At 49.0% G+C, this 15,796-nt stretch overlaps 1 protein-coding gene across 1 annotated transcript; it reads left to right on the forward strand.

Annotated features, from left to right (window-relative positions):
- Positions 1-667: 667 nt before the first annotated feature.
- LOC143973770 (uncharacterized) lies at positions 668-3,456 on the forward strand. The gene has a single exon (XM_077474616.1). The coding sequence runs from the start codon at positions 692-694 to the stop codon at positions 2,981-2,983; it is 2,292 nt and encodes a 763-aa protein (XP_077330742.1). The 5' UTR covers positions 668-691; the 3' UTR covers positions 2,984-3,456.
- Positions 3,457-15,796: the final 12,340 nt, after the last annotated feature.

The following is a 15,796-nucleotide window of genomic DNA, read 5'->3' on the forward strand; positions in this document are numbered from 1 at the left end:
TGTCCCCCAGGGCAGTACGCCGGCCTCCATGCCATTTTTATGCCCAATAACTGGCATATAAGGATTCAACATGGAGACTTCTGATTTTTTCTAATTCGGGTCCCATAGACTTCAATAGGGATCGGTGTTCAGGTCCGAAATTTTCCCCTGTACGGCTGTTCTGGCAGTGAACTGAACCGGGGGGGGGGGGGGGGGGTTGTTAGCCAATGATCTTGGAGTCAAAACTGCAGATCTGTTGATGAAATGAAAGTCATCTTCTGCAATCCCTGATTGAGGTGTGAAATGTTTTACACTCGTATTATCTGAGAGTGATAGTGAAGGGGAAATGAGGAAGATATAGACGGCCCCTGGAAAGCTGCCAGTCCCTCGGGCACCTGCCTGGGGCACCTTGTGGGTAATCCGGCTCTATCCGTATGACTTGTGTTATTGCAGCCAAATACATCAACTTTGTGTTCCTTTGTCTGTGAAATGTTCTAATGATATGAAGGAGAATTCCTGACACAACGTTCCCTCATCTTACTACATGTCCTTTATTTCCCCAGATAGGGAGATTATTGTCAGGAGTCCTCCCATGTATTATCTGTGTTCCTCTGTATAAGGAGTCCTATGACTACGTGTCTCGGTGTCAGCCCCTCCCTGTGTAGGAATGTACAGAACTGGTTACTTTCACTTCTCTCTTCCGCTCTCAGCGATGGCGTCTGCAGATCTGAGGAAGGAGCTGGAATGTTCCGTCTGTCTGAACATTTATACAGATCCTGTAATCCTGAAATGTGGACATAACTTCTGCCGGGACTGTATTGGTCGTGTGTGGGATACACAGGAGGGGTCTGGAGGTTATTCCTGTCCTGAATGCAGAGAAGAGTTCCAGGATCGGCCTGCACTGCACAGGAACATAACACTACGGAACATAGTGGAGAATTTCCTGTCCACCCATCCGGATCAGGAGGAGTCCGGGGTCTTCTGTACTTACTGTATTCACACTCCTGTACCTGCTGTCATATCCTGTCTGCATTGTGAAGCTTCTCTGTGTGACAATCACCTGAGAGTCCACAGCAAGTCACCAGAACACGTCTTATGTGACCCCACCACTTCCCTGGAGAACAGGAAATGCTCCGTCCATAAGAAGATCCTGGAGTATTACTGCACTGAGGATGAGACCTGTATCTGTGTGTCCTGCAGGCTGGATGGAGAACATCGGGGGCACCAGGTGGAGACTCTGGATGAGGCCTCTGAGATGAAGAAGAAGAAACTGAGGAATGTTCTGCAGAAACTGATGACAGAGAGAGAGGAGATGGAGAAAAGAGTCCAGAGTCTGCAGGAACACGGGAGGAAAGTACAAGGAGAAGCAGATGATGAGACAGAGAGAGTCACTGTCCTGTTCAGAGACCTCAGGAGACGTCTGGAAGACCTGGAGAAGAGAGTCCTGAGGGAATTCTCCGGGCAGGCAGAGCGGATCTCCGGGATAATCAATGATCTGGTCCAGGATCTGGAGATAAAGAAGGAGGAGCTGTCCAGGAAGTTGCGTCACATTGAGGAGCTGTGTAACGTGACGGATCCACTGACTGTCCTACAGGAATCAGACACAGGTGACTTGTGTGATACTGAGGATGGAGATGATGAGGACAGAGAGAGACATGATAAACTCCTCCATGATGGGGGGGATCTGGATGTGGGGGGGATCTCACACACATTACACACAGGTCTATCTGATATCATGTCTGGGGTAAATGTAGAGAAATGTCCAGGCACACATGTCTATCCACATTCTACTACAAAGGGTGAAGGTCACATCAATGCTGAACCATCCAGGAGACCTCCCCAACCCTCCCCCACCATACAACCATCCAGGGGGCCTCCCCAACCCTCCCCCACCATACAACCATCCAGGGGACCTCCCCAACCCTCCCCCACCATACAACCATCCAGGGGACCTCCCCAACCCTCCCCCACCATACAACCATCCAGGGGACCTCCCCAACTCTCCCCCACCATACAACCATCCAGGGGACCTCCCCAACCCTCCCCCACCATACAACCATCCAGGGGACCTCCCAAACCTTCCCCCAACATACAACCATCCAGGGGACCTCCCCAACCCTCCCCCACCATACAACCATCCAGGGGACCTCCCCAACCCTCCCCCACCATACAACCATCCAGGGGACCTCCCCAACCCTCCCCCGCCATACAACCATCCAGGGGACCTCCCCAACCCTCCCCCACAATACAACCATCCAGGAGACCTCCCCAACCCTCCCCCACCATACAACCATCCAGGGGACCTCCCCAACCCTCCCCCACCATACAACCATCCAGGAGACCTCCCCAACCCTCCCCCACCATACAACCATCCAGGGGACCTCCCCAACCCTCCCCCACCATACAACACTCACACCTCCAGGCTGGCGGACCAAATATTGGGGCTGTACAGCAAACATCGGGGGTGTCGGGGATTACAGACATATTACTGGATGTGAGGACAGCTGCTAATAATCTACATATATCAGATGACAGGAAAACTGCATCCTACAAATCACATCAGAATCGCCCAGAAACACCAGAGAGGTTTCAGTATCATCAGGTGATGAGCAGTCAGAGGTTCTCCTCAGGGAGACATTACTGGGAAGTGGATGTCGGGGGGTCAGAGTACTGGATAGTCGGGATGTGTTACCCCAGTATAGACAGGAGAGGAGGTCAGTCACTGATTGGATATAATAAGAAGTCCTGGAGTTTGGAGAGGGGGTTGTTGATTAATCAGCTCTCAGTGAGACATGACAGTAATAAGACCCCATTACCCGGCAGTGTCCCCAGTGGGAGAGTCGGGATAGATCTGGATTATGAGGCCGGGCGGATCTCCTTTTATGATCTGTGTGACCCGATCCGACATCTCCACACCTTCACCACCACCTTCACTGAGCCCCTCCATGCTGGGGTATATGTAGGGGGAGGTTGTATAAAGATATGTGGGGGAAATCAGAAGTGAGAGATCTGCCCAGAGACATCACAAGGTGGATGATCTGATTGGTGATTGGTGGAATACTCATCCAATAGGAGGAAACAGAGGACAGGAAACATGAGGGATTTATTTATAAAGCTGCAGGTTCCGGGGCCGTCATCTTCATCCTAAACCTCACTTCACTACCTAGTGTGTCACTGACCAGGAACAAGCATGCAGGAGGTCAGATTGTTCAGCCTTCACTGGCTGCATGCTTGTTCTGGGTCAGTGACACACTACATAGTGTAGCCAGGATCAGGATGATGGCCCTGGGGTCTCCACCATCACTGTGTATCTATAGAAGAAAGGGCTATTTTTGGATGGAGTGGGGGAGGATTAGAACCTCAGTCAGATTTTTTTCTGCTATCTGGGGCTCCATTAGAGAGATTTCCCCTCACTTCCTGTTCCTGTGACAACATTTCTCCAGACAGGAAGTGAGGGGAACTCCCCAACAGCAACACAGACATAAATAAAAATCCTTTTCTTTAGTAGAGTAGGGGAAGGATTAGAACCCCTGTCAGGTCTTTATTTCTGTCTGTGTCCCTGTTGTAGATTTTTCCCTCATTTCCTGTCTGATAAAATGTTCTCACCGGGACAGGAAGTGAGGGGAAATCTCTCCAATGGAGCTCCAGATAGCAGTAAAAACCTGACAGGGGTTCTAATCCTCCCCCACTCCATCCAAATCTAATACAATAGGATTTGTCTAGACACACACTTTAATATCCACAATGAGAATTCCTACATTTCTGTCCTCACAGGTTCCTTTACATGACCAATCCATGGATCTGTGATTGCTCCTCCCCCCTCGCTGTTATTGGCTGTGATGATTAGCACTATGAATACAGCCAGTGCCAGTCTTGTTCCTATTGGTTATGATGTGGAGGGGGCGGGGATTGTGGTAGGGGTGTGGTAGTGTGGACATGTGATGGGGGAGGGGTATACAGTCTCAGGAAGTGGAAATCCTCGGCTCTGTATATGGGAATATTGATCAATGATTGGATATAGATATAACAATCAGACAGATTGGACTATTACTAGTATAGCACAGACCCGAGACTGGTCCTGCTGCTTGGTCCCAGGTAGACATGTGCACTGACAATACATTTGTTTGTTTTCGTTTCATTTTTTTTTTTGCTTTGCTTTTTTCGGAAATTAAAAAATTCAAAATTTCGGAATTTGAAAATTCGGAATGTGGAAATCCGAAAATTTGGACTTTCAAATTCCAAATTCCAAATTTTTGATTTCCAAATTCCAGGATTTTGAAAATTCTAAAATCTGAAAAAAGAAAGAAAATCAGTAAAATTTGATATAATAACTATTAAATTATAGGTATTGTAATTTCCTTCCAAATTGGGCTGTTAGTGAACGTAACTAATACAAATTTATGTGAAGTTCGGAATTATCGGAAATAACGATTGCCGCCTCTAAACCAATGGAATGGAAGAAATGAATACTGATACTGTGTGATTTTGCATTGTGCATTGTGTCCCCCTTCTTATTACTGTGTACTATTTCTGATATATTTACTACCTTTTCTATGTAATTCTTTATAATAAAACTTCCGTTTATAAATCTGTTTCCTCTCTGAGCCTTTAAAGTCCCATTGAATGGGGGAAACCTCTTTTCTGTAGCCGATATTTAACCTCAAATTTATGTCAGCAGAGCCTAGAACAGGCACTACCAAACGATCACCGCTCCCCCTGATTACAGGGAGGCCAAAAACTACATTTACCTAACACTAGTAGGCCACTGAGGGGCGCTACACTACAATCACTATTGTCCCTTCAGTCCCGGGACCTCTATAATCCTTATGGGGAGCACAATTGTTACATTTCCTGTATGGACATTTTCATTGGATAAAATAATGATATGCTTTGCTAATGATGAGATGACATGACTAAGTGCTTATATGCTAATTAGTGATGGACGAACTTCCGACGGGACGTTTCGCGAACGCGAAACGCGAACGGACACAAACGTTCGCGAAAACGACCGTTCGCCGCGGGCTCCATTGACTTCAATGGGAGGCGAATTTCGCAAACCTTTAGGTCGAATTTGCGGCCACGGGGTAATTATTAGGGGGTAGCACGTAGTCCCACCACCTGGACAATAGCATAATACATGTATGAGGTGAATTTGGGATCGATAACTACAAGCATTTTTTTTTTATTTGGGAAATTGTTCTGACAATTCAGGACTATGGAGCTAATGAAGGCAATGGAGGAGAGGGAAGGTCAGGGACCAGGGTAGGCAAACAAGAGGGTGCAGGAGATACAGAGCACTGACAGCAGCACCGTAATACAGAGCACTGACATCAGCACCGTGACATACAGCGCTGACAGCAGCTCCGTGACATACAGCGCTGACAGCAGCTCCGTGACATACAGCGCTGACAGCAGCTCCGTGACATACAGCGCTGACAGCAGCTCCGTGACATACAGCGCTGACAGCAGCTCCGTGACATACAGCGCTGACAGCAGCACCGTGACATACAGCGCTGACAGCAGCTCCGTGACATACAGCGCTGACAGCAGCTCCGTGACATACAGCGCTGACAGCAGCTCCGTGACATACAGCACTGACAGCAGCTCCGTGACATACAGCGCTGACAGCAGCTCCGTGACATACAGCGCTGACAGCAGCACCGTGACATACAGCGCTGACAGCAGCTCCGTGACATACAGCGCTGACAGCAGCTCCGTGACATACAGCGCTGACAGCAGCTCCGTGACATACAGCGCTGACAGCAGCTCCGTGACATACAGCGCTGACAGCAGCTCCGTGACATACAGCGCTGACAGCAGCTCCGTGACATACAGCGCTGACAGCAGCTCCGTGACATACAGCGCTGACAGCAGCTCCGTGACATACAGCGCTGACAGCAGCTCCGTGACATACAGCGCTGACAGCAGCTCCGTGACATACAGCGCTGACAGCAGCACCGTAAGCAGCCCCAGGAGGAAGTCAGCACAGCACAGGGATGGTGTGATCCCCTCATAATAAGAACCCCCAGGAGGAAGTCAGCACAGCACAGGGATGGTGGGAGCCCCTCATAATAAGAACACCCAGGAGGAAGTCAGCACAGCACAGGGATGGTGGGAACCCCTCATAATAAGCAGCCCCAGTAGAAATATGACACCGCTCAACCTCTTCAAAGAGGAGGGTAGGGGCATATAGTACGGTGTGCTTTTTTGGGTCAGGGAAGTGAGCCAAATGAATTAAGAAGGTCTGTGTGCTTGATTCCAAAAATTGTTTATAGACATATACATGGTCTACTGATCACATGTGTTGAATTCCTCCGAGATCCATGCCTCATTCATTTTTAGAAATGTGAGGTAGTTAACACTGTGGTGAGCTAGGCGAGTACGCTTATCGGTCACAATCCCCCCTGCTGCGCTGAACGTCCTTTCGGACAGGACACTGGATGAGGGGCAAGCCAACAGTTCGATTGCAAATTGGGCAAGCTCTGGCCAGAGGTCAAGCCTGCCCACCCAGTAGTCTAGGGGTTCATCACTCCTCAGAGCGTCCACATCGGCCGTTAACCCAATGTAGTCGGACACCTGACGGTCTAGGCGTTCCCTGATGCTGGATCCGGATGACACCTGTCGATGGGTCGGCTGAAAGAATGACCTCATATCCGAAGTCACCAACACATCTTCAAACCGGCCTCTTCTTGCAGGCGCTGTTGGATTGGTACCCGCAAATCCTTCTCTGGGAGTGGGAATTGCTCCTCTGCCAGCGCACGCAAAAGCAGAATGCAGCATTTCTCGAAGCAAGGCCTGGAAGTGCTGCATTCTGACAGCCCTCTGCGACGGCGGTAACATTTCCGCCATTTTGTGTTTGTACCGGGGGTCTAAGTACGTTGCCACCCAGTACTGGTCCTTGACCCTCATGCTTTTTATACGGGGGTCCCTATTAAAACACTGGAGCATGAAGGCCCCCATTTGCACTAAAGTGGAAGCGGTGTGGTGGCCTGGCTCCTGCTCATCATCCAGGATAATGTCGTCCTCTTCATTCTCCTCTCCCCATCCTCGCACAACAGGGATCCCAGAAAGGTTTAAAGCATGCTCTTCTTGCTCCTGCTCATCCGCCCCGGCACCATCCTCCTCTGACTCCTCATCAGACTCCTGTTGTTGACTTGTCTCAGATAGAGTAGCCCCCCCTGGGAATTCATCCAGCATTGCGACTTCCTCATCTTCCCGCTCCTGCTCCTCCACAGCCTGATCAATGACACGACGCAATGCACGCTCCAGAAAGAAGGCATAAGGTACCATGTCACTGATGGCGCCATGGCTGCGACTGACCAGTTTGGTGATCTCCTCAAATGGCCGCAGAAGTCTGCATGTGTCGCGCATGAGCAGCCACTGGCGCGGTGAAAAAAAACCCAGCTCCCCAGAACCGTTTCTTTCGCAGAGTTCATACAGGTAGACGTTAACTGCACGTTTCTGCTGGAGCAGCCTATCAAGCATATAGAAGGTTGAGTTCCATCGCGTCGGGCAATCGCAAATAAGACGTCTGACCGGCAGATGGTGTCGCCGCTGAATGTCAGCAAGGCGAGCCATGGCCGTGTAAGATCTTCTGAAATGGGCCGAGATTTTCCTTGCCTGCCGCAAGATGTCCTGGACCCCAGGGTATTTGACAAGGAATCGCTGCACGACCAAGTTTAAGACGTGTGCCATGCACGGCACGTGCGTGATTTTGCCCTGTTTCAATGCGCTAAGCAGATTGGCACCGTTGTCACACACCACTTTACCAACTGTCAAATTGAGCGGTGTTAGCCACTCATCTGCCTGTGAACGCAAAGCTGAAAGGAGTGCCGGGCCAGTGTGGCTCTTTGCTTCCAGGCACAACAGACGCAGCACGGCATGGCAACGTCTCACCTGGCATGTGGAATAGGTTCTGGGGAGCTTGGGCGGTGCAGTGGAAGAGACGCTAGCAGCGGAAAAGGAGGAGGCAGCTGAGGAGGAGAGGGAGGAGGATGGAGTAGGAGGAGGAGAAGAAGAGTCAGGCCTGCATGCAATCCGTGGCGGTAAAACCAAATCTACACGGGTGCCACGGGTTACATGCTTGACGGCCGTCAGAAGGTTCACCCAGTGGGCAGTAAAACTGATATACCTTCCCTGCCCGTGTTTGCTAGACCACGTGTCTGTGGTCAGATGTATCTTGGCACCGACACTGTGTGCCAGAGATACATTCACTTGCCGCTGAACATGGCCATATAGCTCTGGGATGCCCTTCTCTGAGAAATACTTCCTTCCTGGGACCTTCCATTGTGGTGTTCCAATGGCCACAAATTTGCGAAAGGCCTCCGAGTCCACCAGTTTATATGGCAGTAGTTGGCGGGCTATGAGTTCTGACAAGCCAGCCGCCAACCGTTGGGCAAGAGGGTTATCCGGCGTCATCATTTTTTTACGCTCAAACATTAGGCCCACGGAAGCCTGCCTTTTTGCAGAAAAATGTGAGCTTGGCGTGATGGAAGGTGGAGTGGAGGACAATTGTGAGGAGAGAGGAGAAGGAGAAGTAGAAGACGAGGCTGGACGGTGAGAGCCTGCAGTGTGGCTTTGTGTGTTCCGTTGCTCCCACTGGGCTCGGTGATGGCTGCTCATGTGCCTTCTTAAGGCGGTCGTCCCTAGGTGAGTATTGGGCTTACCGCGACTAACGCGTTGACTGCAAAGATTGCAGATGGCAACGCTATTGTCAGCAGCGGACACGTTAAAAAAAGCCCACACTGCGGAGCCATGTGCCGGTGTCCTGGGAGCGCCAGATGTGACCGTACATGGTCGATGACTCGCTCCTGATACATTTGCAGTCTGCTTTGTCCCTGCTGTGCAATGTAAGTCATTGCTGCTTCTCCTCCCTATCTGCTGGTCCATATCTCCCTCTGAACTCCCCTCCTCTTCCTCTCTTGTGGGCACCCACGTGACATCACTAGACACGTCATCATCAACGTCACCTTCCCCACCGCTATAAGTAGAGTAGGCAGCAACACCGGGGACCAACCTCCTCCTTGGGCTGATCTGGGTACTGGCGTCAGACTGCTGAGTAGCGCTTGTTGCTACCTCCTCTTCCTGATCCAATACCAAGAGTGGCTGCGCATCAGAAATGTCCTCTTGATATGGATCGGAAAATAATTCCAGTGACTCAAGCGGAAGGTATGTGGTGGTGGTGGTGGTGGTCGTGTTGTTGGTGGTAGTGTCTTTGGGGGTGCACATAGCAGAGAGTGAAGAAGAGGGTGCAGATCGAGAGGATGAGGAGGGTGCAGAAGAGTAAGGCTGAGCGAGCCACTCAACCAAGTCTGGTGCATCCTTTAAAGTAATTGAACGCACCTTCTGCAACTTCCCACTTTGGCTCAAGCCTGTTGCTCCTGCCCTACCCCTACCACCCCTGCGGAAGGGCCTGCCTCTTCCTCTGCATGTCATTTTTTAAATGACCCTGTGACAAAACTCTTAGTCCCTATACCGCTGAAGGACTGCTGCAGTATAGGTGAGCGGTCAGCAGTGGTGCACGTCAACCCTATCTATTGTGGACCTATAGCGGTCCTTACAGAACAGCAGACTGTACCGCACTCAAGCCTATGTACCGTAGCACCCTATACCAAGTTACCAGTCCTTATAAGAACTTTTGTGGACCAAGCAGGTTGTGTATTAGTGTTTAGCAGACTGTACGTCAGTCCCTATACCGCTGAAGGACTGCTGCAGTATAGGGCAGCGGTCAGCAGTGGTGCACGTCAACCCTATCTATTGTGGACCGATAGCGGTCCTTACAGAACAGCAGACTGTACCGCACTCAAGCCTATGTACCGTAGCACCCTATACCAAGTTACCAGTCCTTATAAGAACTTTTGTGGACCAAGCAGGTTGTGTATTAGTGTTTAGCAGACTGTACGTCAGTCCCTATACCGCTGAAGGACTGCTGCAGTATAGGGCAGCGGTCAGCAGTGGTGCACGTCAACCCTATCTATTGTGGACCGATAGCGGTCCTTACAGAACAGCAGACTGTACCGCACTCAAGCCTATGTACCGTAGCACCCTATACCAAGTTACCAGTCCTTATAAGAACTTTTGTGGAACAAGCAGGTTGTGTGTTAGTGATTAGCAGACTGTACGTCAGTCCCTATACCGCTGAAGGACTGCTGCAGTATAGGTGAGCGGTCAGCAGTGGTGCACGTCAACCCTATCTATTGTGGACCGATAGCGGTCCTTACAGAACAGCAGACTGTACCGCACTCAAGCCTATGTACCGTAGCACCCTATACCAAGTTACCAGTCCTTATAAGAACTTTTGTGGAACAAGCAGGTTGTGTGTTAGTGATTAGCAGACTGTACGTCAGTCCCTATACCGCTGAAGGACTGCTGCAGTATAGGTGAGCGGTCAGCAGTGGTGCACGTCAACCCTATCTATTGTGGACCGATAGCGGTCCTTACAGAACAGCAGACTGTACCGCACTCAAGCCTATGTACCGTAGCACCCTATACCAAGTTACCAGTCCTTATAAGAACTTTTGTGGACCAAGCAGGTTGTGTATTAGTGTTTAGCAGACTGTACGTCAGTCCCTATACCGCTGAAGGACTGCTGCAGTATAGGGCAGCGGTCAGCAGTGGTGCACGTCAACCCTATCTATTGTGGACCGATAGCGGTCCTTACAGAACAGCAGACTGTACCGCACTCAAGCCTATGTACCGTAGCACCCTATACCAAGTTACCAGTCCTTATAAGAACTTTTGTGGAACAAGCAGGTTGTGTGTTAGTGATTAGCAGACTGTACGTCAGTCCCTATACCGCTGAAGGACTGCTGCAGTATAGGGCAGCGGTCAGCAGTGGTGCACGTCAACCCTATCTATTGTGGACCGATAGCGGTCCTTACAGAACAGCAGACTGTACCGCACTCAAGCCTATGTACCGTAGCACCCTATACCAAGTTACCAGTCCTTATAAGAACTTTTGTGGAACAAGCAGGTTGTGTGTTAGTGATTAGCAGACTGTACGTCAGTCCCTATACCGCTGAAGGACTGCTGCAGTATAGGGCAGCGGTCAGCAGTGGTGCACGTCAACCCTATCTATTGTGGACCGATAGCGGTCCTTACAGAACAGCAGACTGTACCGCACTCAAGCCTATGTACCGTAGCACCCTATACCAAGTTACCAGTCCTTATAAGAACTTTTGTGGAACAAGTGAGTTGTGAATGTTTAGCAGACTGCAGCAGAAGGGCAGCAGTCAAGTATAATATCCTTTCTATATTTGGAAGAAAGAATATTATACATGTACAAGCCTATTACTGTACCACTGATACCAGTCCTGAAAAGAACATTTGTGGAACTAATAATAACAGCAAGTCTTTAAAATTACCCTCACTGCCTGACAACACTGCTTCCTTCCTGTCCCTATACAAATTGGCAAAAAAAGAGAACGATTAGTGGTTACTGGAACAGCTCTTTTGTGGACCTTGATAGTAACAGCTAATGATGATGATGATGATGATGATGATGAAAGACTAATCTGGCTGTCCCTGTAGCATACACCGTCCTTTCCCTTTCTCTAAACTAACAAAAGACACTCAGGCTGCTGCAAGAATCAGCAGCACAGCAAACCTATCAACACCTAACACCTATACCAGTCCTGAAAAGAACTTTTGTGTACCAAATAGCTAGTGGTTTATCTCTCCCTACTCCACACAGGAACCTGTCCCTATCTTAACAGAAGAAAGAATGTAAAATGGCCACCGGATCGGGTGTATTTATAGGTTAGGGGGAATGTACAAGTGTCCATGTGCTGTCATGTCTCAATTGGCTGTCCTGTATCACATGATAAACGTGTCACCAAAGGTTAAAGTTCTTGTATACATTAAACACGTAAGTCCGCCGCGGCGAACGACGGAAAAAGGCGTTCGAACGTGCGGACCGCGAATGTCGGAAATTCGCCGCGAAACGACCGCCGGGCGAACCGTTCGGCCATCACTAATGCTAATGTCAGGTTCTTTATATAATAACAGGTTCTCTGTCTAGAAGGACTTTACAGAAAGATGTTATTAGAGGAAATTGTTGTTCTCGGGATCCTTGGAAGGTCTTGTTGGGGAACATAGAGACAGTTGGTCTCCTTCTTCTACAATGAGGGATTTGGGGGTCTGGAGGTGGGACAAGCTGATAAGGTGTTCAGAGATAACAGAAATGAATGTCTCTTGTAATGAATGATGTGCTGCTTGTACAAATTCTTCAGTGAATGATTTCATCTGTAAAATGTTGATGTTTGGGACGGTCCTCCATGACAACTGTCCAGGATTAGAGGGTAAAAGTCAAAATCAATATTGAACCCTACGGACTAAGACTGGGATGCCATTAAAGATCGTGTGTGTGTAAAGGCAGGTGTCCCAATACTTTTGACAATATAGTATATATACAGAAGCATGTGTGTTTAAGCTTTGGGGTGCACACCCTAATGCAATAGGCTGCACACCCCTATGCTCCCGTATAATGAAGAGGTCAGATCCTTGGTCCACCTGCCATATCTAAGGATCTCCGCACACCTTCATCTCTCTACTTTCTAATCTTTACTTTTACTTTGTAACTCTTGTAGCGCCGGCTCCTGAAGAGCACTCGCTATGTTTTTGAAAGTTAAGGTTACACCCGAACTGTAGTTTGGTTTGGGTACAATTGTTATAAATTGGGACCTCAGCATCAGTCTGACTGGACTATAGGATGTTCAGCCTGGCCACAGGGGGCACTGTCTCTTCTGGCAGGCATGGAACCACAGTCTGGTTGGGCACTTTAAGGTTACCTTCTCTCGGAAGCCAGCCCAGTGGGAGTGTCACTCTTGCTGTGCTTTCTGGGAGAGGGTACTTAAGATGCGGATGTCACGTGTTTGGGGTTCCGGTCCACAAGTACGTTATCACTCCATGGTCCTCGTCCTGGTCCTGACCAGCCCCCAGGAAGGCTATGGCCTGGGGTGCGGATCCACCCGACTTGTTGTCTCGGGGCTGGCTAGCCTGAGGCAAGGAAACTAAAGAAGGATTCCAAGGAGGTCCGGTGCCGTCTCCGGTAGTTGGAGAGGCCCAGCAACTTCGTAGCTCTCCAGGGGAGGACTCTTCAGAAGAAGGCCATGTACGGGTTGGCTTCTTAGCAAGAGTCTGGAGGGGCTGAAGTACCAAAGTGAATCCATTCTTGTGGGTATCGCCAAGCTGGCTGAAAGATCCAGATATCACACGAGTTCCACAAGTTTTAGTTTCCTGAATGTTCTACAACACTGTCTGTGGCAGAGACTTGTTCCTGAGGAAGCTCCTTGTTGGCTGTGAGACCTTGTGAGAGACGGACTGTCCAACCTGAGTGATCATCCAGTAGTGATTGGCTATTCTCTGGATTTGGTCAAAGTAAGAAAGTCCTTCGTCATTGACTTTGACACTAAGAGAACCTGAACTTCCTTCCTGACCCTCTGATCCTATTCTAAGAGACTGTTCTTTGTCTACATTTTTGCAAATAAAAACCCCTTTATGCGGATCTGTCGTCAGTCTGTAAAGTTACTGGACCATCTACCACGGGAAACCCCGAGACACAAATCCAGGAGAAGAAGGGAACGGTAATCCCAATCAAACCAGCCGCTCCTTCGGGGGTCGGTGCTTCACTCTTCTCTTCTAAATAAACTCCCAGACCCTTCAGCCTCGGATCGCACCGCTGACACCTCATTGTCCTGCCATCTCCAGTGTGAATTGCTTCCAACTTTCATACAACTTCAATGCGACTTTCCTCACAGAAGTCCCATCAGAATAGAAGCGTTCCTATACAACCTTGATGGAGGAATGTTTTTTATTTGCCCCTCACCCCTCTTCTCTGGTCATCCATGGTGCCTGAAAACTTCCCCCCACATCTCATTCACACCCCGCTGCCCTACGTCTGACAAACGCCCCAAGGTGGCTCTAGATGGTTTTGGTGGTGGGGTGTCTCATGTTTTTTCAGGGTGTATTTTGGTGCGTTTGTAACACAGTTTGATGTGCAGCAAAACGCGTGTCTGCTGACCGTGAATGGGACATCATTAATAATTAGGCTGCAATCACATCTGCACGTTTCCCAACATGTGACCACCCACACAGGAAGTGCGCACTTTGCCACGCATTTCAGAAATGCATTGCAAACACGCATCACACTTGTGTCACCAAATTAGCAGCACAAGCATGTTTCCGAAATGTGTTTCCTGTCCAGGTCGGCGTGCGTTCAGAAATGTGCAGATGTGAATGGAGGCTACATGGCAACACAACAAGCACAATGTGTGTTTACATGTTTCTGAAACATATGGCAAAGTGTGCGTTGTCTGTGCAGGTTGTCATGCGTTGAATGAATGACCTGTAAAGCATTACCTATATGAACTGAATCGCCTCAGGGCGCTTTTCTTACCACCGGTGTCCATCTGCAGCTATTTTTGCGGTCCTTTAACCTGTAGAGTCCCGACACACTTACAACATTGACATACACATATTATGGCCAATTTTTTTGGACAGGGTCTAATTAACCTACCAGCATGTCTTTGGCGTGTGGAAGGAAACTGGAGTACCGGGAGGAAACCCACGCAAGCACAGGGAGAACATGCAAACTCCAGGCAGATGGTGTCGTGGTCGGGATTTGAACCAGCAACCCTATTTCTGCTAGGTGAAAGTGCTAACCACTACACCACTGTGCTGCCCCAGAAATGTCCAGAAATGTCCAGAAATGTCCAGAAATGTCCAGAAATGTCCAGAAATGTGCAGAAATGTGCAGAAATGTTCAGAAATGTGCAGAAATGTGCAGAAATGTGCAGAAATGTTCAGAAATGTGCAGAAATGTTTAGAAACGTTCAGAAATGTGCAGTTGTCAATGTCCTGTGTGTGTGCCGCCCATTCTAATTTCTTGCCCTCCTGAGTTCTGTCCCTGAGCTACTTACTTGTTATATCGAAAATAAAATAGGAAATATGTTAATATTCACATTGCAAATTGCATTTTGTACTTATTTGTAGCCTAAATACTGAAATTTACACTTAAACTTGCAGTTTTGTAACTTTTGGAAATGCCAGTAAAGAGTTGGCTGTGCCAGTAAATTTTGTGTGTCGTGTCAGTAAATATCAATCTGGTAGGTTGGCGACACTGCCTTACAGCTGCTGCCTTCCATGTGACATGAATGGGACTGCCTGCACAGAGATGCACACAACACCTGTCCACCCCTCTGCGGGGAAACACGCCCCTCCATGGGCGTACGCTTTATTACACCCCATGTGGACGAGACCTTAGTAGGGATTCAGCAGGAATGTTGTAAGTGATGTTGTGTTTATCTGTACAAATAAGGATTTTAGGTTTATTTTGCCTATAAAAAAAAATGTTTACTCTACAGGCCGTGTGCTTTCAGGAAATGTCTGCTTTGGGGTCTTTCACAAACTCTGAAAGATGGATTTGAAAAATAAAAATAAATTGCTACAAAAATTGTCCGGCCAGCCGAGTTTAAAAAGTGGAGTGCCGGGCCTGGCAACCAAAGGGTTAAAGAGGAAGTAAACCCTGATGAGTGTTACTTCCTCTTTCATTCCCTGCAAAGGCAAAGCATAATGGACTACTATGCATCGCATCGCATCGCATCGCATAGTAGCCCATTATGTGTCACTTACCTGACACAGGAGCCAGCGATGTCACCGCTGTCCCCTGTAGTCCGGCGCATCCATCTTTTCGGTGGGGTCTCGCAGCTCCGCCGCTGTCATTCGGCGGAGCCGAGATGACGTCACTCCCGCGCATGCGCACGGGAGCCGACACGCGCGGCAGCTCCGTTGTTGGAAATGCCGCGCTCAGTGCGCCTGC

The sequence above is a fragment of the Lithobates pipiens genome, unplaced genomic scaffold, assembly GCF_037356315.1.
Source record: "Lithobates pipiens isolate NorthernLeopardFrog02 unplaced genomic scaffold, aLitPip1_a1.2 Scaffold_96, whole genome shotgun sequence".
In the NCBI taxonomy this organism is placed as follows: Eukaryota; Metazoa; Chordata; class Amphibia; order Anura; family Ranidae; genus Lithobates; species Lithobates pipiens.